This window comes from Dendronephthya gigantea, unplaced genomic scaffold, assembly GCF_004324835.1.
Source record: "Dendronephthya gigantea isolate DGI-Jeju-01 unplaced genomic scaffold, DenGig_1.0 000007F, whole genome shotgun sequence".
In the NCBI taxonomy this organism is placed as follows: Eukaryota; Metazoa; Cnidaria; class Anthozoa; order Malacalcyonacea; family Nephtheidae; genus Dendronephthya; species Dendronephthya gigantea.
Window position 1 is genome coordinate 102916 of NW_021163017.1, and position 24303 is coordinate 127218.

Genomic DNA, 24303 nt, shown 5'->3' on the forward strand with positions numbered 1-24303 from the left:
TTGTAATAATTGTGTAATTTTTGTTACAGTCCCCACATCAAGATTATCCAGCCAACGTTATTAGAAATCAGAAATACAGCATATTAACATTTATACCACTGGTAATTGCAATTATTTATCATTTCATGTTCTGTATTTTCATTATACTTAACTGTAATATCTCATCCAAGTTCCACCCAATGGTTCCCCAATTGCAATGTCCTACCCAACTTCCCCAGTGACCACACCCACAAGAGCCTCTAATTAGGCGCCCCTTATCTTCTTCCATGACCACACCCAACTTCAATTGATATTCCTATCCCATTTTCTTCAAAAACTATGCCTAACATTAGCCCCCCATTGAAATTCCTACCCCAACTTCTTCAAGACCACACCCAACATTAGCCCCAATTGATATTTCCTACCCCATCTTCTCCAATGACCACATCCAATATGAACACCCCTATTATATGGTATGGCACTGATCCTCTATCTATTAAGCCCTCTTAACTAATGCACTCTCTATCTATCTAGCCTTCTTAATCAATGTACTCATTTGCACTCATCAACATTTTCCCCTTATCCTTAGGTGTTGTTCAACCAGTTCAAATTTTTCCTCAATCTCTATTTCCTACTTGTGGCCTCATCCCAGTTCATTCCTGATTTAAGAATTGGCCATTTGTATACATATTGGGGTCCACTGGTATGTATTTTGTTGGAGAAATCATGATACAATGAGATGTGCCTAAAAATAAAGAACCACATTCATCCTCCACTTCTATCTAGGTCTTTGTTCTGGCAGTGACAATGTGTAGAGAGGCCTTTGATGATTTCATAAGATTCCTAAGAGACAAGGAAGTTAATTCCCAAGTCTACAAAAAGTTGACAAAGAAAGGTATAGTTAACTAGTCTACTTTATTCATCAAATGGATGTACATGTTTGGCCTAAAATTTCCGAAGAAAACTTCTAAAGTGATAGGTCGTTACGTACCTATATGAACAAGCTTTGCTATTGGTTGATGATAACAATAAAACACAATGAACTACAGAAATTGATTTCTAAAATCGTTACAAAAAGCCAATCACAAAACTCGTTCATATTAGGTACTTACTGAAAGTGATGTGCCATTATTTTAACAAACTCTGAAACCAGAGTTTTTCTTATACTATCGATTTATCTTTCAAGTTTTACTCCTAAAATAGTTAAGAAATTTTCTAAACTTCTTAGGAGTTGTTCCAGTGCCCAGTTCGAATATACGAGTATCTGATATTATCATAGTTGAGAAGGTATGCTCTTTCAGAGACCATTGCAATGCAGAATAGGACAAGAACTTGAAATCTGTTCAATTTTGTTTAGAATCAAAGAATTCCGGCTGATATGATTTTTCTAAGGACATCGGAAAAGAATGGTAAGAAATTCCTCCACGAGGACATGCGACCCATTACATTGTGCCAGTTATTTCACTATATATGTTTCTTCAAAGCTCTGCTCACGCCAGAGCCAGACAACATGGATCAAACAGCTTAGAACTCTTTCTTTCATTCCTACAGGTTCATGTTTCATAAGAACTGACCAGCTTGACGGTGAGACAGACTGGAAATTACGGATTGCTCTTCCTGCCTGCCAAAGCTTGCATTCCGACCATGTAAGAAAATAGATCTCGAACACTCTTCAAACTCTATCTTAAGACCCGTTTACACTTGCTAATTTCGCTACGATTTTATTTGCGATTTCTTCTTTTGATAGATGTGAACGAGTTAATTAGTTACTGATGTTCAAATAAGAGCTCTTATACATCAGAGCATTCGTAACTAATTACTCATTCACATCTATCAAAAGAAGAAAATCGCTCAAAAAATCGCAACAAAAATTGCAAGTGTAAATGGACCTTAAATAGCGATAATTCAGCAGGTCTAAGCTGATACAAGTAGATGCCACAGTATTGCATAACTTTGCTGGCCAAAAGTTTAAAAGCTTTGGATTCTTTTAAGGATTTATTCAGTATCAACGCCTTTATTCACGTCGAGAAACCGCAGAAAGACATTCATTCATTTGTTGGAACCTTGGTCAGAGTGAGTAAAAGTATGAGAAGGAACAACTGTCGGTTCGTTTCGTTTATTGATTCTTGTGTTTTTAACCTCAGAAAGTCGAAAGCGAAGGCGAAGATCCCGTGAACATCGAAAATACTCTGTGGGCCAATACTGTGGTAGCTACAGGTATTGCTCTCTATACATAACTGGAGCATTCTCGTATTGTCCGGTGACCTCAATCAGGCAGCTTATTTGTTTGACCCGAGTTTAACCTTCAAATCCTCCTTCGGTATCGTGTTCTAGGCACTGCTGTTGGAATCGTGGTATACACTGGTCGGGAAACTCGAAATGCTATGAACACCACCTCTCCATCGAGCAAGGTAAGTTTCATTTGCAAAGAGAATGAAGATCATAGAAAGATAGAGGAGTGTAGGAAGATGGAGGAAGATGGAGGAAGATGGAGGAAGATGGAGGAAGATGGAGGAAGATGTAGAAAGATCATAGGAAGATGGTTGTACTACAAATGCATCATCTTCCGCATGTTTCAGTGCAGCCCCACCCATCATATACATTAATCCATATATCCTGGATTGACATTGAACAGAAGCACAAATAATATTTGTTATTTAGGTCGGTTTACTGGATACAGAAGTGAATAATCTGACCAAAGTTCTATTTGTTGCTACTATGGTTCTCTCTCTTGTTTTGATAACAGTAAAGGTAAGTATTATAGGTTCCTGGTTGATAGGTTAGCTGGCTGGTATATATTGCTAAGATTCACGGCCACTACTTTTGTACGTTATTCTGTCCAATTCCAGACGTCTTTACTTATTTCAGGGTTTCGATGGTCCATGGTATCGCTACTTCTTCAGATTTATCTTGCTTTTTTCATATATAATCCCGCTCAGGTAGGCAAAATTATAAAAACAAGTCCAGAAAAATAGCATTGAGACTATCAAGATGGTTTACATACGGGAACGACACGCGTGGGGTTACTATAGATTCCACGCGCACTCACGAACGTATGACGGCCTGGGTACGAGGCTAACAACCCACATGGAAGTCCTGTTTAGATATAGGAGATTCCTGCGACTTTAATTTGTAAAATTTTCCCGCCTTTAGCTTGCGTGTAAGTCTCGACATGGGTAAAGTTGTGTATTCGTGGATGATATCACGTGACAAGGAGATGCCCGGCACTGTAGTGCGCAGCAGTACAATACCAGAGGAGCTGGGGAGAGTTGCCTATCTACTGACCGATAAAACTGGAACACTAACTCAGAATGAAATGGTATGTACACATATTAACTTATAGCCGTTTAGAAATTGGGAAAGACGCCTTATTTTCATTCGCATGTTTTCAATACGCCTGAAAAACATATAGCACTGTTGACAAGGGTTTTAGGATATTTTTGTATGATTTGAGAAGGATATGTTTTAGAGCAAACATAACATAGTGATGGAGTCTTGTTTAATTCTGCAAAAATTGAATATACAGAGTCTACTGACGTCGTATCTATATCTTTATTCGAGTACAAGCTGGCGACTTTTCTATCATTTTGCTTCTCAAAAAGCGATGCTTCTCTGTGGCTAAAATTGAATTAGTTCTCTTTCGGTTGAGTTTTGGTCGGTGGTGTTTGAAGGAAAATTGACTGAAGGAAAATTGACTGCAGGATTGGAGTGGTCATGTGGTGGAACCATTGTTCAAATTGAGGTGCACCATTCATCTCATCTGTGTCACCAGTCCCCTGGGCTCCTCGGATGGGTTCCATATTGCTGTTCTCGATTGGGTTAATTATAAAGGAAAGATTATTCTGTTCTGTGTCCTGGGTCGTATTCTCGTGGTGGTCAGTTTCGGGATTGTACGGAGGGCGTGGACGACGATTCTCAATCTGCTCTGCCTGCGCATGCTCGAGTTCACGTTGGAGCTCATCGTTTGCAACGAGTGGCGCAGCTGTACCACGTTCGTCACGAACGCTTCTTCTTGGTCTTCTTCTGATCACGTATTGTTCGCTTCTAAGCTTTAATCTACACCAACAACAAGAAATGCAAAACGCAATCTTTAACGGTATTACGATCAAAAGCACAAGTACAACACCAGTGCTAGAACCACCGCTAGAACCACTTCCAGCACGTCCACCTTCGCTTTCTTCATAATTATCCGAATGTTCTGAAATTGTAGACAGAATTTAAGTTGAAGTTGTAGACAATTTGAAACTAAATTTTGACGACGAGCCTTTTAAATGTAGTCCGAATGAAACGTAGTATGTTACTCAATTCGCTCTGTCTCTTTTGGCATGTAACTCAGTAAGTTCTGCGTCACCAAACTATCGCTATGCGCTATCAAAACATCTGATGATATAGAAATTAGTAAGATATGAATATACTCACCATTTCTGCAGGCTTGACACTTTTTATTAACACAGCAAGATTCAGTGGACAAATAACAGTCGCTGTTCGAGGAGCAGTTCTGATGAATACACTTGTAGCTTGATTTATAACTGCATATGCCGTTAAAACAGCAACCATCTTTCTCGCAATCATCTGATGTCGAACAGTTTCTTTGAGACTTGGCGAACACGATCGAGGACGAGACGATGACCAATACCAACGACAATAATGTATTCATAGTTGGTTCTCAGGACAATTATGTAAACATGGGTTTTCTCGAAGATTTTTTAGGGAACTCAAGTGCCGTTCCGAACTATTTGGCAGCCAACTTCCTTGTGTTGGGGAGAATTTTATTCAAATGAGGATGTTTCGCGACAGTTATTACCTCAGTTGACATACGGTTCATTGTCTTAGAATTTGTATGGCAAAACGTTTATCCTACCTCTTCTCGTGAAAATAATGCTCCTGACAATTGTAATGTTGCAAAATGCAATTTGAAATGGCTTTACGAGTAACGATTTTTCTTGGAAATATCAAATGGTGAAAACGACTTCACAATAAGAAGTAAGCAACGACGTTCTGTGTGAATGCCTCGTAATTATACAAATAAGAAGCAAATGAGTTTTGGAATCGACGAGAAAATTTGATACCTGCTCAGCTTTAACAAAACCAAAATTTATGGATGAGAAATTCGGGTTTTTTCATGTGATCTGTACAGAATTGAATCCTACATTCTGGTATACCTAAATTGGTACACAACAATTCAAATTGAACGAGACTGTATCAATGGGCAATAATATGTATTTGCTTTGAAAAATATGAGTATGTTTTCTTAGAGCTTAGCTTTTTTGCTCCTGAATATGTTTTGGAGCAAACACTACATGTTAATTGTATCTTGTTTCATTCTGCTAAAAAATTGAACTTATACTGTCTACTGAAGTCTACTGACGTCGTTTCTATATCTTTATACGAGTACAAGCTGACGTCTTTTCTGTCCTTGCTTCTCAAAAAGCGGTGTTTTGCAGTGGCTGAAGTTGCATTAGTTCTTTTTGAGTTGAGTTTTGTTCGGTGGTGTTTTGGGGAAAATCGACTGAAAGACTGAAGTGGTCATGTGGTGGAAACATTGTTGAGTCTTGTGGTGCACCATTCACTTCCTCTGTGTCACCAGTCCCCTGAGCTCCTCGGATGAGATCCATGTTGCTGTTATCGACTGGTATGATTATCGAAGGACATGGCTGTGCAAACTCGTGTTCAGGTTGAAGCTCATCGTTTACGACGAGTGGCACGGATGTATCGCACGTTTGTCTTAGAATCATTTCGTTACGAAGGCTCTCTTGTCTTCGGGCCTCCTCGCATAGGTTTCCCAACTTTACTAAACAGCACATGCAGATTGTTACGTCTATGGGTATTATGATAAGAAGCACAATTGTAATTACACTTAGAGAATTACTTCTAGAACGTCCATCATCGCTGGCTTCGCTGCCTGAAATTGAATAGAAAGGTGAAAGCATTGACAAGACGTATAGTCACTGAATAGAAACCTATCAGAACGTCATATCTATTTTGTGACGTAACAAATGGTTTAGCCTGCGAGAATATTAGAATATATTCAGTGTGGTATCTCAACTAGAATGAGATAATACATGCTCTCTAGGATTGGTTATTCTTACAGCAGCTGCTGTAGTATTCTCAGTTGCAATGCCATTTGGCCCATTTCTTTGAATTTGCTACTCTTGAATTCGATTTACATTAGTTTTCGACACAGCTTCAAAGATAAATTCGTGCGTTTAAGATTTACTGAGCATGCAAGGACTTATTACGGCGTGATTGATTAGTTCCTACGTCAAATATATCATTCTCCGATATTCTTTTTGGGAAAAGAATCCGTTTTTAAGGTACAATTTTGGTATGCGAATTTTACGTATAATGAAGTTAATTGCTGATAATAGCTCAATTTGACATAGTTTTAATTCAGTAAGTTCTGCGCAACCAAACTATCGCTATGCGCTATCAAAACATCTGATGATATAGAAATTAGTAAGATATAAATATATTCACCATTTGTGCAGCCTTGACACTTTTTATTAACACAGCAAGATTCAGTGGACAAATAACAGTCGCTGTTCGAGGAGCACTTCTGATAAATACACTTGTAGCTTGATTTATAACTGCATATGCCGTTAAAACAGCAACCATCTTTCTCGCAATCATCTGATGTTAAACAGTTTCTTTGAGACTTGGCGAAGACGATCGAGGACGAGACGATGACCAATACCAACAACAATAATGTATTCATAGTTGGTTCTCAGGACAATTATGTAAACATGGGTTTTCTCGAAGATTTTTAAGGGAATTCAAATGCCGTTCCGAACTATTTGGCAGCCAACTTCCTTGTGTTGGGGAGAATTTTATTCAAATGAGGATGTTTCGCGACAGTTATTATTACCTCATTTGACCTCCTGTTCATTGTCTTAGAATTTGTAGGCGCAAAACGTTGATCGTACCTCTTCTCGTGAAAATAATGTTCCTGACAATTGTAATGTTGCAAAATGCAATTTGAAATGGCTTTAAGAGTAACGTTTTTTCTTGGAAATATCAAATGGTGAAAACGACTTCACAATAAGAAGTAAGCAACGACGTTCTGTGTGAATGCCTCGTAATTATACAAATAAGAAGCAAATGAGTTTTGGAATCGACGAGAAAAATTGATACCTGCTCAGCTTTAACAAGACCAAAATTTATGGATGAGAAATTCGGGTTTTTTCATCTGATCTGTACAGAATTTGAATCCTACATTCTGTTATACCTAAATTGGTACATAACAATTCAAATTGAACGAGACTGTATCAATGGACAATAGTATGTATTTGCTTTGAAAAATCTGAGTATGTTTTCTAAGAGCTTAGCTTTTTTGCTCCTGAATATGTTTTGGAGCAAACACTACATGTTAATTGTATCTTGTTTCATTCTGCTAAAGAATTGAACTTATACTGTCTACTGAAGTCTACTGACGTCGTTTCTATATCTTTATACGAGTACAAGCTGACGTCTTTTCTGTCCTTGCTTCTCAAAAAGCGGTGTTTTGCAGTGGCTGAAATTGCATTAGTTCTTTTTGAGTTGAGTTTTGTTCGGTGGTGTTTGGAGGAAAATTGACTGAAAGACTGAAGTGGTCATGTGGTACACATTTCACTTTCTCTGTGTCACCAGTTCTCTGAGCTCCTCGGATGAGATCCATGTTACTGTTATCGACTATTATGATTATCGAAGGACATGTGTGTGCAAGCTCGTGTTCATTTTGAAGCTCATCGTTTACGACGAGTGCCACGGATGTATTGCACGTTTGTCTTAGAATCATTTCGCTACGAAGGCTCTTTTTTCTTTGGGCCTCATCGCGTAGGTTTCCCACCTTTACTGCACAGCACATGCAGATTGTTACGTTTATGGGTATTAGGATGAGAAGCACAATTGTAGCGCCACTTAGAGAATCACTTCTAGAACGTCCACCATCGCTGGCTTCGCTGCCTGAAATTGAATAGAAAGGTGAAAGGTGAAAGCATTGACAAGACGTATACTCGCTGAATAGAAACCTACCCGAACGTCATCTCTATTTTGTGACGTAGTGAGTGGTTTAGCCTGCGAGAATTTTAGAATATATTCAGTGTGTTATCTCAACTAGAATGAGATAATACATGCTCTCTAGGATTGGTTATTCTTTCAGCAGCTGCTGTAGTATTCTCAGTTGCAATGCCATTTGGCCCATTTCTTTGAATTTGCTACTCTTGAATTCGATTTACATTAGTTTTCGATACAGCTTCAAAGATACATTCGTGCGTTTAAGACTTACTGAGCATGCAAGGACTTATTACGGCGTGATTGATTAGTTCCTACGTCAAATATATCATTCTCCGATATTCTTTTTGAGAAAAGAATCCGTTTTTAAGGTACATAACAATTTTGGACTGAGAATTTTACATGAAGTTAATTGCTGATAATAGCTCAATTTGACATAGTTGTAATTCAGTAAGTTCTGCGCTACCAAACTATCGCTATGCGCTATCAAAACATCTGATGATATAGAAATTAGTAAGATATGAATATATACTCACCATTTGTGCAGGCTTGACACTTTTTATTAACACAGCAAGATTCAGTAGGCAAAGAACAGTTGCTGTTCGAGGAGCAGTTCTGATGAATACACTTGCAGCTTGATTTATAACTGCATGTGCGGTTAAAACAGCAACCATCTTTCTCGCATTCATCTGATGTCGAACAGTTTGTTTGAGACTTGGCGAAGACGATCGAGGACGAGACGGTGACCAATACCACTGACAACAATAATGTATTCATAGTTGGTTCTCTGGACAATTATGTAAATTTGCGATTTCTGGAGGATTTTTAAGGGAACTCAGGAGCCGTTCCGAACTATTTGGCAGCCAACTTCCTTGTTTTGGGAAGATTTTTTTTTAGATGAGGATTTTGTTTGTTCGAAACTTCATGTAATTTTAGTGTAAGCCAACTCTCTTTGATGCAAATTTGCAAGATGACCTAATCTTTGGGATTTACTTTTAGATGGACTATGACATTTCAGAAACATTCCGCGTGCAGAAATCATGCTGTATCCTGTACAAAAATCCTTTCATTATTTTGTAATTTCTAATTTAGTAATTCCTAACTCGAACGGAACGAAACTATATCAATGGTATAGCAATTCTATGTATTTTCTTTGAAAAAACTGAGTATGTTTTCATAGAGCTCAGCTTTTTTGCTCCTGAATATGTTTTGGAGCAAACACTACATGTTAATTGTATCTTGTTTCATTCTGCTAAAGAATTGAACTTATACTGTCTACTGAAGTCTACTGACGTCCTGTCTACATCTTCTTTATACGAGTACAAGCTGACGACTTTTCAGTCCTTGTCAAAAAGCGGCGGTTTTCTGTGGCTAAAATTGCACTAGTTCTGTTTGGGTTGGGTTTTGTTCGGTGGGGTTCGGAGGAAAATTGACTGAAGGAATGGGGTGGTCATGTGGTGGAAACATTGTTGCATCTTCTGGTACACCATTCACTTTCTCTGTGTCACCAGTCCCCTGGGCTCCTCGGATGGGTTCCATGTTGCTGTTCTCGATTGGGTTAATTATAAAGGAAAGATTATTCTGTTCTGTGTCCTGGGTCGTATTCTCGTGGTGGTCAGTTTGTGGATAGTACGGAGGGGGTGGACGACCAATTTCAATCTGCTCTGCCTGCGCATGCTCGTGTTGACGTTGGAGCTCATCGTGTTCGACGAGTACTACGGCTATATTGCACGTCTCTCTTCGGACCATTCCGTCACGAAGATTCTCTTGTCGTCGGGCCTCGTCGCGTTCCTGTCCACGCTTTATTTTACAACATATGCAGCAAAAGCAAAGCGCAATCTTTATCGGTATTATGATTGCAATCGCAAGTGTAGTACTGCTTCCAGAACTACCGCTGGAACTTCCACCATTGCGGTCTTCATAACCATCGGAATAATCTGAAATTGAATAAAAAGGTGTCATCTCTATTCTGCGACGTAGAGAGTGGTGTAGTGTAGCCTGCAAGCAGGCAATATTTATAATACATCAGAATATATTTAGTATGGTATATCTCAACTAGGATTAGATGACAAATGCTCTCTGGGATTGGTTCTTTTACAAAAGCTGCTGTAGTATTCTCAGATCTAATGGCATTCCTTTGAATTCACTACTCTTGAATTCGATTTACATTACTCATTAGTTTTCGACACAGCGTCAAAGATACATTCGTGCGTTTAAGATTTATTGAGCAAGGACTTATTACGGCGTGATTGGTTCTTTTGTCAAGGAAGAATCCGAAGAATTTGAGACAACTTTTGAATGAGAATTTTACGTATAATGAAGTTAATTGCTGATAATAGCTCAATTTGACATAGTTTTAGTTCAGTAAGTTCTGCGCTACCAAACTATCGCTATGCGCTATCAATACATCTGATGATATAGAAATTAGTAAGATATAAATATATTCACCATTTGTGCAGGCTTGACACTTTTTATTAACACAGCAAGATTCAGTGGGCAAAGAACAGTCGCTGTTCGAGGAGCACTTCTGATGAATACACTTGTAGCTTGATTCATAACTGCATATGCCGTTAAAACAGCAACCATCTTTCTCGCAATCATCTGATGTTAAACAACTTCTTTGAGACTTGGCGAAGACGATCGAAGACGAGACGGTGACCAATACCAACAACAATAATGTATTCATAGTTGGTTCTCAAGACATGTGATTTCTCGGGGATTTTTAAGGCAATTTAATTAAGAGTCGTTCCGAACTATTTCAGTGGCAGCCAACTTCCTTGTGCTGAAGTATGTTGTTTATTGGAAACTTCATGTAATTTTAGTGTAATCCAACACTCCTTGGTGTCAACTTTCAAGATAAATCTAGATGGCCACTGTCTAAGTATGCAGGTCATATATAGCTATATATTTCACGACGCGTTGTTAGTAAAGTTCGAAGAAAGGAAATGCAGGATGTTTTTTGCAAGCAATAATTTATTAGTCTTAGCTAAATAACAAGGCTTACTCGATGATCATTAAAGGATGATTGTTGGTTATAGTTGTGGTAAACTAAAATAACATACCCATAAAAAAACTAAGCCCATGCATTTCCAATGAATATAACAATCAATCAACTTATAAGCCTATTTATTTTAACAACCGATAAAATTTCATCTTTGGATTTATCCCAGAATTTTATGATCAAGTAGGAGGCAGTAAACGTTCTGCATATATAGATTCCTCAAAACTATTATATTGTAATTACGGCAAAAAAACTAACATGCAAACCCTCAGAGCATTGGCGAAAAATCCTCTTGTTTTATTCTCAGCAATTGAGATAAAAATTTATGGATGATTTATGATTTATTTTTCTCATCTCGATTCGTAAAAGTTTAAATTATAGTCGATGCTTGAAACTTTATTATAATAAACAACAGGAGGGCGTTTCATACCAAGGCTCACACCAACGCGGCTTACGAAACCATATATATAAAGAAGTTCTTTATAAACGACATTGACATTATTAACGTGACAGACGAGTTCTCATATGATAGATAGTTATAGGTATATTACATTCACTTTTGTACAATATACAGAGTAGTTTTCGATATCTGGTAATGATTACAGAAAGTTTCATACAGCCTGTGCTGATACTCGTCCATGCATTTTTACGTTTTTAAAATTTTATATAAAAAGCTTTAAAACTTTCAATGATCGTGTTCACGTTTGAGCTCATTCGTACTCACGCTAGAGTTTATCGTGAGCACGAAAAACGACCAAAACGTAACAAAGTTCCTTTACTTTGAATTTTCGTCTGCGTTGTTTGGTGATATGGAACTGGGTGTAGGAAGCATTGTTTCGCCTTGTGGTACACCATTCATTTCATCTGTGCCACCGGTCCCTGGAGTTCCTTCGTAAGAGTCTATGTCGTTCTTCTCGATTGGATTGTCCATAGAAATATTGGTATATTCAGGCGGTGGCTCAGTTGGAGTCTCTTTTGAAACTCCTTGTTCTCGTGAAGATGAAATCACATGATGGTCAGCTTGTGGACTGTATGGAGGGGGTGAACGACGGTGCTCCTGCTGTTCCTGCTGCGCACGTTCGTGTTCACGTTGGAGCTCGTCGTTTTCCACGACTGGCGCGATGAAATCGCACGTTCGTCTTCGGATCACGACAACACGTCTTCGCCTTGATGTACGGGAACACAAAGAAACACAAATCCCAATCTTCACGATGACCAGGAAGACCACGGCAAAACCTATAGCAGAACTGGCACCAGCACTCATACGATCGCCAGAACGGCTAGAGCCATCAGAACTTCCATCATAATGATTGTTTTCATATTGGTACGGAGGATCTGAAATCAAGACAGAAATGTAGAGGTGAGGACGTTAGTGGTGTAGCCTAAGAACAGAAATACTTCATGCGAAGGCATGTGTTCAATATTTGCCGTAGAAAAGTAGTGAAAATAGAAGAAGAATACTTCGTATAATTGCTAATAGACAATGGGCATTGGTTTAACTACTGAATTTTATAGTTACGTTTGATGAAAGTTGAACCTGGGAATTTGTGCAAGTGTTTGTATGTTGCTGATTGAGTCTTTCCCTGAGAGGGTCGAAACTCGAAACGTAATCAATTATATCAAACTGGACTGAAATTATACAGACAGAAATCAAAACGAAATATTCGCTTCACTTTTTAAATGTAGTTTAGTTGAACTTTTTAATGCCTCGCTCAATTTGACATACTTTTATTTCTTTTGACATGTAACTCTGCGTAAGTTCTGCGCTACCAAACTATCGCTATGCACTATGAAAACATCTGATGATATAGAAATTAGTAAGATATGAATATATTCACCATTTGTGCTCAGTGTGCAGGCTTGACACTTTTTATTTACACAGCAATATTCAGTGGACATATAACAGTCGGTGTTCGCGTAGCATTTGTCCAAAAAATCCGTATTCGTAGTTGGAACAGTAAGACATTCAAAAGCTGTTTTCTGGCATTCGCCATTCTTACAACAGTAGCTGATGCAATCAAGGTTGGAATCGCATCTCTCTTGAGACTTGACGAAGTCGATCGAGGACGAGACGGTGACCAATACCAACAACAATAATGTATTCATAGTTGGTTCTCAGGAAAATTACGTAAATATGTGATTTCTCGAGGATTTTTAAGGCAATTTAATTAAGAGTCGTTCCGAACTATTTGGCTGCGAACTTCCTTGTGCTGAAGTATGTTGTTTATTGGAAACTTCATGTAATTTCAGTGTAATCCAACACTCCTTGGTGTCAACTTTTAAGATTAATCTAGATGCCACTGTCTAAGTACTGATGCAGGTCACGACGCGTTGTTAGTAAAGTTCGAAGAAAGGAAATGCAGGATGTTTTTTACAAGCAATAATTTATTAGTCTTGGCTAAGTAACAAAGCTTACTCGAGGATCATTAAAGGATGATTGTTGATTATAGTTGTGGTAAACTAAAATAACAAGCCCATAAAAAAACTAAGCCCATGTATTTCCAATGAATATAACAAACAATCAACTTAATAAGCCTATTTATTTTTACAACCGATAAAATTTCATCTTTGGATTTATTCTAGAGTTTTATGATCAAGTATAGGAGGCTGTAAACGTTCTGTATATATATAGATTCAACAAAACTATTATATTGTAATTACGGCAAAAACTAACATGCAAACCCTCAGAGCATTGGCGAAAAATCCTCTTGTTTCATTCTCAGCAATTAAGATAAAAATTGATTTATTTTTCTCATCTCGACTCGTGAAAGTTTGGATTATAGTCGATGCTTGAAACTTTATTATAATAAACAACAGGAGGGCGTTTCATACCAAGGCTCACACCAACGCGGCTTACAAAACCATATATATAAAGAAGTTCTTTATAAACGACATTGATATTATTAACGTGAGGGTTCTCATATGATACTTATAGCTATATTACATTTATTTTTGTACAATGCACAGAGTAGTTTTCGATATCTGCTAATGATTACACATTACAGAAAGTTTCACACTGCCTGTGCTGATACTCATCCATAACGTTTTTAAAATTTTATTTAAAAAGCTTTGAAACTTTCAATGATCATGTTCACGTTTGAGCTCATCAACGAAAGACGACCACAAAAGACTACTGCCGTATTACAGACGAACAGTGAAAAAAGTTTTACACAGATGATGTTTATTCAACTTATGTTTTTAAAATACGACTCCTCACCAAGACCAAAACATAACAAAGTTCCTTTACTTTGAATTTTCGTCTGCGTTGTTTGGGGAGATGGAACTGGGTGTAGGAAGCATTGTTTCGCCTTGTGGTACACCATTCATTTCATCTGTGCCACCGTTCCCTGGAGTTCCTTCGTAAGAGTTTATGTCGTTCTTCTCGATTGGATTGTCCATAGAAATACTGGTATATTCAGGCGGTGGCTCAGTTGGAGTCTCTTGTGAAACTCCTTGTTCTCGTGAAGATGAATTCACATGATGGTCAGCTTGTGGACTATATGGAGGGGGTGAACGACGGTGCTCCTGCTGTTCCTCCTGCTCCACGATTGGCGCGACGGCAACGCGCGTTTGTCTTCGGATCATGGCAACGCGCATTCGTCTTTGGATCATGGCAACACGTATTCGCCTATATATGCGGGAACACCGAGAAACACAAAACGCAATCTTCGCGATGAATAAGAGGACCACAAGAAAACCTATACCAACACTGGCACCAACACTCATACCACCGCCAGAACGGCTAGAGCCATCAGTACTTCCACCATTGTTTCCATAATAGTATGGAGGATCTGAAATTAAAACAAAAACATAGAAACATCACGTGGACGTCCTGGGTTTGTTTGACAAAGTGGGGACGTTAGTGGTGTAGCCTACGAACAGGATTACTTCATGCGAAGGCATGTGTTCAATATTTGGCCAGAAAAGTGTTGAAAATAGAAGAAGAATACTTCGTATAATTGCTAATAGACAATGGTAATGGTTTAACTACTGCATTTTATAGTTATGTTTTATGAAAGTTGAACCTGGGAATTTGTGCAAGTGTCTGTATGTTGCTGATTGAATCTTCTTTGGGAAAGTCGTTACTCGAAACGTATTCAATTATTTCAGGCTTGACCGAAATTACAGACAGAAAGCAAAACGAAATATTCGCTCACTTTTTAAATGTAGTCTAGTTGAACTTTTTTATGCATCGCTCAATTTGACATACTTTCGTTTCTTTTGACATGTAACTCAGTAAAATCTGCGCTACCAAACTATTGCTATGTACTATCAAAACATCTGATGATATAGAAATTAGTAAGATATGAATATATTCACCATTTGTGCAGGCTTGACACTTTTTATTAACACAGCAAGATTCAGTGGACAAATAACAGTCGCTGTTCGAGGAGCACTTCTCATGAATACACTTGTAGCTTGATTCATAACTGCATATGCCGTTAAAACAGCAACCATCTTTCTCGCAATCATCTGATGTTAAACAACTTCTTTGAGACTTGGCGAAGACGATCGAGGACGAGACGGTGACCAATACCAACAACAATAATGTATTCATAGTTGGTTCTCAGGACAATTACGTAAACTTGCGATTTCTCGAGGATTTTCCTATATATAGATATGAAATACAAAGCTTACTCGAGGATCATTAAAGAATGATTGTCGATTATAGTTGTCGTAAACTACAATAACAAATATACGAAAAAACTAAGCCCATGCATTATTTCTAATGAATATAACAATCAATCAACTTAATAAGCCTATTTATTTTAACAACTGATAAAATTTCAACTTTCAAAGCAACAATTACTAAAGAGGGTCCTTGATTTAGGAATACTAAGATTTAATCAAAGCTATAAGAAACAACGGGTGATTTTAGAACGGTTACAAAATCACTATCCGGTGGATAGCGCTATCCGGCTTTAAAAACAACCGGCCGCTAACACCCTTGTTTATCTATAGTACGGATTTCAGCGGATTTCTTGCGAGAATCTTGTTTTTTAGAAGAAAATTCGCAACTGGCCAGACTTGAGCCAACTCAAACGACATTTAAGCACTTTACGAGTCAACTTTGACGTCGCTTTTGAAATTTGAATTGTCGAATGACGTTTTTTGCCAATTATCGTTCTGAATCTGCATGACATCCTGTTCATTTATTCCAGAATGTTATCTGCATATAGATTCCTCCAAACTATTATATTGTAATTACGGCAAAAAAACTAACATGCAAACCCACAGAGCATTGGCGAAAAATCTTCTTGTTTTATTCTCAGCAATTGAGATAAAAATTTATGGATGATTTATTTTTCTCATCTCGATTCGTAAAAGTTTAAATTATAGTCGATGCTTAAAACTTTATTATAATTAACAACAAGACGGCGTTTCATACCAAGGTTCACACCAACGCGGCTTACAAAACTATATATATAAAGAAGTTCTTTATAAACGACATTGACATTATTAACGTGACAGACGAGTTCTCATATGATAGATAGTTATAGGTATATTACATTCACTTTTGTACAATATATACAGAGTAGTTTTCGATATCTGCTAATGATTACAGAAAGTTTCATACAGCCTGTGCTGATACTCATCCATGCATTTTTACGTTTTTAAAATTTTATATAAAAAGCTTTAAAACTTTCAATGATCGTGTTCACGTTTGAGCTCATTCGTACTCACGCTAGAGTTTATCGTGAGCGCGAAGAACGACCAAAACGTAACAAGGTTCCTTTACTTTGAATTTTCGTCTGCGTTGTTTGGGGAGATGGAACTGGGTGTAGGAAGCATTGTTTCGCCTTGTGGTACACCATTCATTTCATCTGTGCCACCGGTACCTGGAGTTCCTTCGTAAGAGTTTATGTCGTTCTTCTCGATTGGATTGTTCATAGAAATACTGGTATATTCAGGCGGTGGCTCAGTTGGAGTCTCTTGTGAAACTCCTTGTTCTCGTGAAGATGAAATCACATGATGGTCAGCTTGTGGACTGTATGGAGGGGGTGAACGACGGTGCTCCTGCTGTTCCTGTTGCGCACGTTCGTGTTCACGTTGGAGCTCGTCGTTTTCCACGACTGGCGCGATGACATCGCACGTTCGTCTTCGGATCACGACAACACGTCTTCGCTTTGATATGCGGGAACACCAAGAAACCCAAATCGCAATCTTCACGATGACCACGATGACCACGGTAAAACCTATAGCAAGACTGGCACCAGCACTCGTACCACCGCCAGAACTGCTAGAGCCATCAGAACTTCCACCATTGTTTTCATAATGGTACGGATCTGAAATCAAGACAGAAATGTAGAGGCGAGGACGTTAGTGGTGTAGCCTACGAACAGGATTACTTCATGCGAAGGCATGTGTTCAATATTTGCCGTAGAAAAGTGGTGAAATAGAGGAAGAATACTTCGTATAATCGCTAATAGACAATGGACAATGGTAATGGTTTAACTATACTGCATTTTATATAGTTATGTTTGATGAAGTCAGTTGAACCCGGAAATTTGTGCAAGTGTCTGTATGTTGCTGATTGAATCTTTCCCTGAGAGAGTCGAAACTCGAAACGTAATCAATTATATCAGACTTGACTGAAATTATACAGACAGAAATCAAAACAAAATATTCGCTTCACTTTTTAAATGTAGTTTAGCTGATCTTTTTAATGCATCGCTCAATTTGACCATGATTTGACATACTTTCGTTTCTTTTGACATGTAATTCAGTAAGTTCTGCGCCACCAATCTATCGCTATGCGCTATCAAAACATCTGATGATAAAAAAATTGGTAAGATATGAATATATTCACCATTTGTGCAGGCTTGACACTTTTTATCAACACAGCAAGATTTAGTGGGTGAATAACAGTCGCTGTTTGAGGAGCATTTGTCCAAAAAATCCATATTCATAGTTGGAACAGTAAGACATTCAAAATCCGTTTTCTGGCATTCGCCATTCTTACAACAGTAGCTGGTGCAATCAAGGTTGGAATCGCATCTCTTATGAATACACTGGTTGCTCGACTTTGGTTGGCATTTGTTTTTGACACAACAGCCATCAATACAGTTAGAATCAGCGTAACATCGTTGCAACTGCTGCTTTGTTCTCAAAAGCGTGCAAAATATACCGTCATAGCATTCCTTCTGAGAACAGCATTCGTCTTTCTCGCAGTCATCTGATGTCGAACAACTCTTTTGAGAATTGACGAAGACAATCGAGGACGAGACGGTGATTATTACCAACAACAATATTGTATTCATAGTTGGTTCTCAGGACAATTACGTAAACCTATCGAGGATTTTTAAGACCGAACTCAAGTGCCGTTCCGAACAATTTGGCAGCCAACTTCCTTTTGTTGGGGTTTAATTTTATTCAGATGAGGATGTTTCGCGACAGTTCTTATATTCTTCATTCGACATCCTGTTCATTGTTTTGGAATTTTTATGTAAAACAAGTTGATCGTCCTCTTTCCGTGTATAATGTTCCTGACAATTCTATAGTGGATGTTGCAAAGTTCAAGATCTCGCAAATTCGAAAAGGCTTTATGTGCTTAACTTTTTTCCTGGAAATATCGAATGTTTAGAACGACTTCGTAATACGAACCACAGACGTTCTGCATGAATACCTCAAAATTAGAAGTATGTTGTTGTAATTACGCAAATGAGAAGCAAGACTAAGAGGCGCGCTTGCCTCCCCCCCCTGCGTATCTTCCGGACTGTCAAGTTGTAACTTTAACCAACCATTCAACGCGAGTTGGTGTGTTAGCGTTATGAGATTACCTCTTTAATTGATAAAAAAAAATAGTTTATTTCAAAGTTTCATAGTTTATTTCAACTTCTCGTCTTTTTTTAAGAAAAAAAAGTAATAAAGCACAGAATATCCATCATTGTTTTTTGCGTAAGTGTGATTTGTCATGATTCGTTACTCAGCAAGTACCGTAAATACGATTATCGATGCGCGGCGGTGCTTTTCTTCTGACTAAAATTGTATCAGTTCTGTTTGGGTTGAGTTTTGTTCGGTGGTGCTTGGAAGAAAATTGACTGAAAGTCTAGAGTGGTCATGTGGTGGAACCATTGTTGCGTTTTGTGGTGCACTATTCACTTCGTCTGTACCACCAGTCCCCTGAGCTCCTCGGATGGGTTCCATGTTGCCGTTGCGGTTGGCTATAGAAAGAAGAGTATTTCGTTCCGGGCCCTGGCTCCTATTCTCGTGGTGTTCAGTTTGTGGATTGTACGGAGGGGGTGGCCGACGATTCTGACGAAGCTTCCGTGGCTGCGCATGCTCGTGTTCACGTCGGAGTTCATCGTTTGCGATGAGTGGCGCGGCTTCGCGGTGTGTTCGTCTTTGGATCGCGTCCTCAATACGCCGTCGCGTTCGTCTTTGGACCTCATCGCGTTTGCCTGTACACCTCATACACCAACAACAACAGAAAATCCAAAACGCAATCTTTAACAATAATACTAGGAAGGCAATCAGAATTATAATACCAGCACTTAAACCTCCACCTCTGCTTTCTTTATAATTATTCGAAGAATCTGAAATTGGAGAAAAAAGGGGAGAGCTTTGACAAGACATATTTAGTGGAGTGTAGCCTTATTCTGCCCACAGCCCATAAGCGGTGCGAAAGTATCTTCTAATGATTGGTATAAATGCCAATTTCGTGATTTCAACAATCAACATAGTGTTTCTTTACGCATCTGGCTTTGAGGATACCAAGCCTCAGCAAATAAAAGAAGTATTTTACAAGTTATTCACTGGCGAGTCATACCATACTGAATAGCTGATATTAATACGTCGTCATTGCTAGGAAAATGATATTTGGGGTGACGTCCAACCTGTAATGAATGATCTATCTAGGCATGTGACCAGCACTACAGAGAATTATATGGTATCAGAATATATTCACCATAATTGTACCACAACTAGGATGCTATAATACATAATACATGCTCTCTGGGATTGGTAATTCTCACAACAGCTCCTGTAGTATTTTCAGTTGCAATGCCCATTTCAGTTGAATTCACTACTAGAATTCCACTTGTATTAGTTTTCGACGCAACTATCATCCATCTTCTATTTGATTTAATTTCATTGGCATCCCGCAAGACCCTTCATTGCTTGAAATGGCCCGATGATATCACTTACCGTCGCATTTGCCTGCATTGATCACTGCTGAGACAAAAATCAATACCAACAACACCAGTGTCTTCATGGTCGATTCTTATATAACAAAATATCAACCTCCGATCTTGTTTTTGAGAAGAAAATTCGCAACTCGCCAGACTTCAGTCAACTCAAACGACATTCAATCAATGTGCCAGTCAACTTTGACGTTGCTTTTGGAATGAAAATTTTTCGAATGACGTTTTTTGCCAATTATCGTTCTGAATGTGACATCCTGTTCATTTATTTACGATCAAGTAGGAGGCAGTAAACGTTCTGCACAGATTCATCAAAACTATTATATTGTAATTACAACACGAAGGCGTTTTTATAACAAGGCTCACAGCCAACATTGCATACGAAACAATATATATAAAGAAGTTAGTTGTTTATAAAGCACGTTGGTATTATTAACATGGTGGCTCTCTAATTAGAGCTTAAGGTATTTTGAAATGATTAATGATATGTTAAATCTTTTTCGGTATAATTTTAAGACAAATGATAGCGATTTTACAAAGTTTTTCAACGATTCGGAAAGTTTGTGTGTAGACACAACAGTATACATTTTTTTGTTTGGTAACATTTACAGTTCGAAAGAGATATATTACCAAGCAATATTTACCTTTATACAATCAACGAATACGACTCATTAAAACTAGAGATAAACAAACATGCACATCACATTGCATCTACGTGTTTAGGTCCAAATTGAAGTTTCAAATGTTATCATATAACATATTTAGTTTGTGACTAAATAACAAAAGGTCCCATTATCAGGTTACTATTACCAGATGCTTCTCGTCTTTGAGTTTGGTCTGATTGGGTTGAATGTTGGGCTGTGGGATTGACTACGGTACTGGGGGTATACGCTGGTGGTGGTACCATTGTGGAACTCTGTACACGTGGTGCACTATTCATTTCTTCTGTATTTCCAGTCTCTAGATGAGCACTTTGGTCAGTCTGTGTGGTGGGGTCGTCAACTGGATTAGGTGAATACGCAGGAGGTGGTCCAATAGGCGCTGCTTCTCCTTGTCTTTCACCTTGGATCAGTGCATGACGTTCCTCGTCGTTATGTGCAACGTCTTGGAAGGGACGCGGGCTGTACGCAGGCGGGGGCCGGTCAGGAATCCCCCGGTCTGTTCGTTCGTACTCCCGTTGCAGCTCATCGCACTGCACGATGGGAACGGCAACGCACGTGATTCGTCTTCGCACGGTGATCACGCGTTCGCGTTGAGTGGTGCGACGCTGGCACCAAGATGCCCAGAGTGTGACTTTTAAGATGATGACGACCACTGAAGCTACAGCTATGCCAATATAAGCCCCTACACCCATACCACTGCTAGACTTCCTGTGTGTGTAACTGTCGTCGTCGTAGTTGTCTTCAAAGTAACCTTCCGTGGTAGTATCTGAAACATAGAAAGGGAACAAGTGGGAACAATTCTCGTGAAATTCCCGAATTCGCTGAACAACACACGTCTCTGTTTGACGTTAAGAGACAGTCATCAGTATCAAGAATGACTATCGGTTTAAGTATATTGATGTGGACTTCATAACACTCGCAGCCTTTTATTAACTAGAAAATCTTGAACCATTTCTAGGGTGATCTATATGTGGCATGATCAGGTCAGGACTTGAAGGCGTTAGGCGGAATGCAAAGCTCTGAGCCTCTGATATAAAATATCCTGATGTAACTTAGCATCTTTCTTAGAGTAGCTTCGAGTCTTTTACCGGAAGAGCAAATTTCCGCGCATACACACATCTCTCGTTATCGCAACTCAGACGTCTGATTACGTGTGTATTGTGGGTTTGTGTGTTATGTCATGGAGTGAATTACGTTGGCAGAGTTGAGTGGGAGGCTTTTTAAACGGACACAGCTTGAAAATAGCAAATGCTTGGCGACAGCACAACGGCAAGTTGGCAACTTAAATGAATATTTCATGATCAAAAGTCGGAGATTCAGTTGATGAATTCGAATCAAAATTAAAAGATGTATATTACGTTTCAGTGCTAGCTTTCTCACGACAATAGTATAAAATGTTTCCTAGATTATTCGCTCCTCTTTAATGTGTTACTTACATTTCGTTCCACATTCACCGCATTGTTGATCAACACAGCAACCGCTACATTGCCAGTCATAATTACACCAATTCCTCGTCGTACTAGGAACAGTAGCAATACACGAGAAATACGATGCTTGGCAGATATAGTCTTTACAACAATCACTGCTACAATCTAAGGCTTTATAACACAAACTACCTGCTGTCGCTTTCGTAGATTTGGTGGTTGTCTTCGTAGACAAAATAGGAACAGTAGCAGTACACGAGAAATACGATGCTTGGCAGGTATATCCTTTACAACAATCACTTCTACAATCCGAGTCTTTATAACACCAACTACCCGCTGTCGGTTTACTTTGTTGTTGTTGCCTTTTCAAATAACACTCAATGCTCGAATACGTGTAACATCTATTATTAAAACAACATCCATCTGAACAGCTTATATCACTGTAACATTGCTTGCTCTGGCCACATCTCAAATGATCAGTCGTGCAACGTCCTTCATAACAACATTCCCCAAAGCCACAGTCGTCTTTCGAGGAACAACTTTGAGACTTAGAACCCGTAATGAGAAATGCCACTAGTACAACAACAACCAAGACCCCTTTACTCATATTTGCCTCCAATCTCATGGAATCGAATCTGCTTCAGTATTTGAAATAGCACAGCAGAATATGCTTACTTTAGATAAGACGTAATGGCTTCGGATGTGCTTCGACGCCACTCCACACTATAGCTTCCTTGTTGCATTATAAATATAATATATGCTCACGTTTGGAATGCGTGCATGACATCACGTCGTAATAAAAAAACTTGCATATTAAATTTCTTTGAATCCGATGAATTGTATCATTTGTATGCCGCGGCCTGCGAAGTTCAAAATGAAGCAAGTATGTACACTCAAACACCCAAACTCACTCAAACAGTTCACAACCAATATTATGATTTTCAGAGTTGGGTTTGTGTGATTTCGACCGAAATCTTCTTGAATAACATGTTAGGATTAAAGCTCGTTGATATTGCAATAATTTATGGCTCATGTTTCGGGGATTAGCTTCCAAGTCACAAGACTGACGTTACTCAAGTGGATTACCGTCATAATAACTGTCATAATAAGACGCCACAGATCAAATTCTAAGTTGAAATGTCTGAGTTCCAAGAAAATAAATTCGTGAATATTCCTATGTGGAGTTGCAGTCAATTTCGGTCTAACATTTTTAGTTAGACGTGTTCTGTTGCCACCAGGAAAAATATCGGCGAACGATTTCCCCTTAAATAGAAAACAGATCTTATATTTTTTTCCAACTGAGCAGTCTTAACAATAACTTCTGTTATCGTAAAAAGATGTTGAAAGAACCAAAGTACAGTACTTCTTTAAAAAGGAAAATTTCTACTATAACGCCTTCAATCTAGGTAAAAATATTAAAGTTAATAACAGCCGTTCTACTTCGCGTACAAGTGCCCGTACTTCTGTACTACATTGCTTTTAAAATTATACATACATTGGTTTTAAAATTATACATACATTGGTTTTAAAATTATACATACATTGCTTTTAAAATTATAAATACATTGCTTTTAAAATTATACATACATTGGATTTGAAATTTAAAGAATCAGAACGAGTGATATTTCTTTCAATGTTATAGCTGCAAACTTAGTGTTTTTTATTATATTTGGCAGGTTTTTAAAAGACTTCACCTTGGAACCGTGTCATTTGGCGCTGACTCGATGGACGAGGTATAATGTGCAAGAACATGTTAAGTTGCTGTCCGGTGTTGTCCGGTGTTGCAGTGACTGCTGCACACCAGGAATAATCACAATGTCATGTTAGCAATGCAATGCTTTAGGTCCCGTTTAAACGGACGCAATATTGTTGGCACAACATATATTATTAGATTTGTCCAAATTGAAATCCTATCCTTGTAATAATTGGGATGGAAACACAAAACAAAACGTTAGTTGAAAATTTGTTGGATGACGTTGGATCAACAATGTTGGGTCCGTTCGAACAAGGCTTTAGTTACAATATCATAATTACATGCATTCTCATGATTACAATGTCGAAAACTGCGCCTTCTCATGACAATCTCATGATTACAACCTCACAGT

At 38.4% G+C, this 24303-nt stretch overlaps 4 protein-coding genes across 9 annotated transcripts in view; 1 reads left to right on the top strand and 3 right to left on the bottom strand.

The window, feature by feature from the left end:
* LOC114517127 (probable phospholipid-transporting ATPase IIA) overlaps positions 1-24303 on the top strand; it is a 30695-nt gene that overhangs the window by 1365 nt on the left and 5027 nt on the right. The window contains exons 3-15 of the mRNA XM_028536778.1: positions 30-101; positions 569-682; positions 766-874; positions 1208-1266; positions 1337-1388; positions 1531-1625; positions 1972-2052; positions 2124-2196; positions 2314-2390; positions 2641-2730; positions 2848-2918; positions 3133-3298; positions 23875-23931. Coding sequence (XP_028392579.1) covers positions 30-101; positions 569-682; positions 766-874; positions 1208-1266; positions 1337-1388; positions 1531-1625; positions 1972-2052; positions 2124-2196; positions 2314-2390; positions 2641-2730; positions 2848-2918; positions 3133-3298; positions 23875-23931 — 1116 coding nt within the window. The remainder of the gene's footprint in view (positions 1-29; positions 102-568; positions 683-765; positions 875-1207; positions 1267-1336; positions 1389-1530; positions 1626-1971; positions 2053-2123; positions 2197-2313; positions 2391-2640; positions 2731-2847; positions 2919-3132; positions 3299-23874; positions 23932-24303) is intronic.
* On the bottom strand, positions 3309-15530 carry LOC114517130. Of its 6 annotated transcripts, none has more exons than XM_028536784.1 (3): positions 10417-10804; positions 8505-8723; positions 3309-4177 (listed from the first exon to the last, which is right to left on the bottom strand). In XM_028536784.1, exons 1-3 carry the CDS (start codon positions 10652-10654, stop codon positions 3609-3611), a joined length of 1026 nt encoding a protein of 341 aa, XP_028392585.1. In that variant the 5' UTR covers positions 10655-10804; the 3' UTR covers positions 3309-3608. The 6 variants fall into 6 exon arrangements, with proteins under 6 accessions (XP_028392585.1, XP_028392588.1, XP_028392587.1 ...); XM_028536786.1 differs by lacking the exons at positions 3309-4177; positions 8505-8723; positions 10417-10804 and adding exons at positions 7253-7554; positions 9390-9905; positions 15290-15530; XM_028536789.1 differs by lacking the exon at positions 3309-4177 and adding an exon at positions 7253-7920.
* Positions 11322-13154, bottom strand: LOC114517131. Its single transcript, XM_028536790.1, has 2 exons — positions 12808-13154; positions 11322-12304 (listed from the first exon to the last, which is right to left on the bottom strand). Exons 1-2 carry the CDS (start codon positions 13073-13075, stop codon positions 11745-11747), a joined length of 828 nt encoding a protein of 275 aa, XP_028392591.1. The 5' UTR covers positions 13076-13154; the 3' UTR covers positions 11322-11744.
* LOC114517128 lies at positions 20326-23042 on the bottom strand. Its single transcript, XM_028536779.1, has 2 exons — positions 22211-23042; positions 20326-21540 (listed from the first exon to the last, which is right to left on the bottom strand). The coding sequence occupies exons 1-2, from the start codon at positions 22821-22823 to the stop codon at positions 20885-20887; spliced, it is 1269 nt and encodes a 422-aa protein (XP_028392580.1). The 5' UTR covers positions 22824-23042; the 3' UTR covers positions 20326-20884.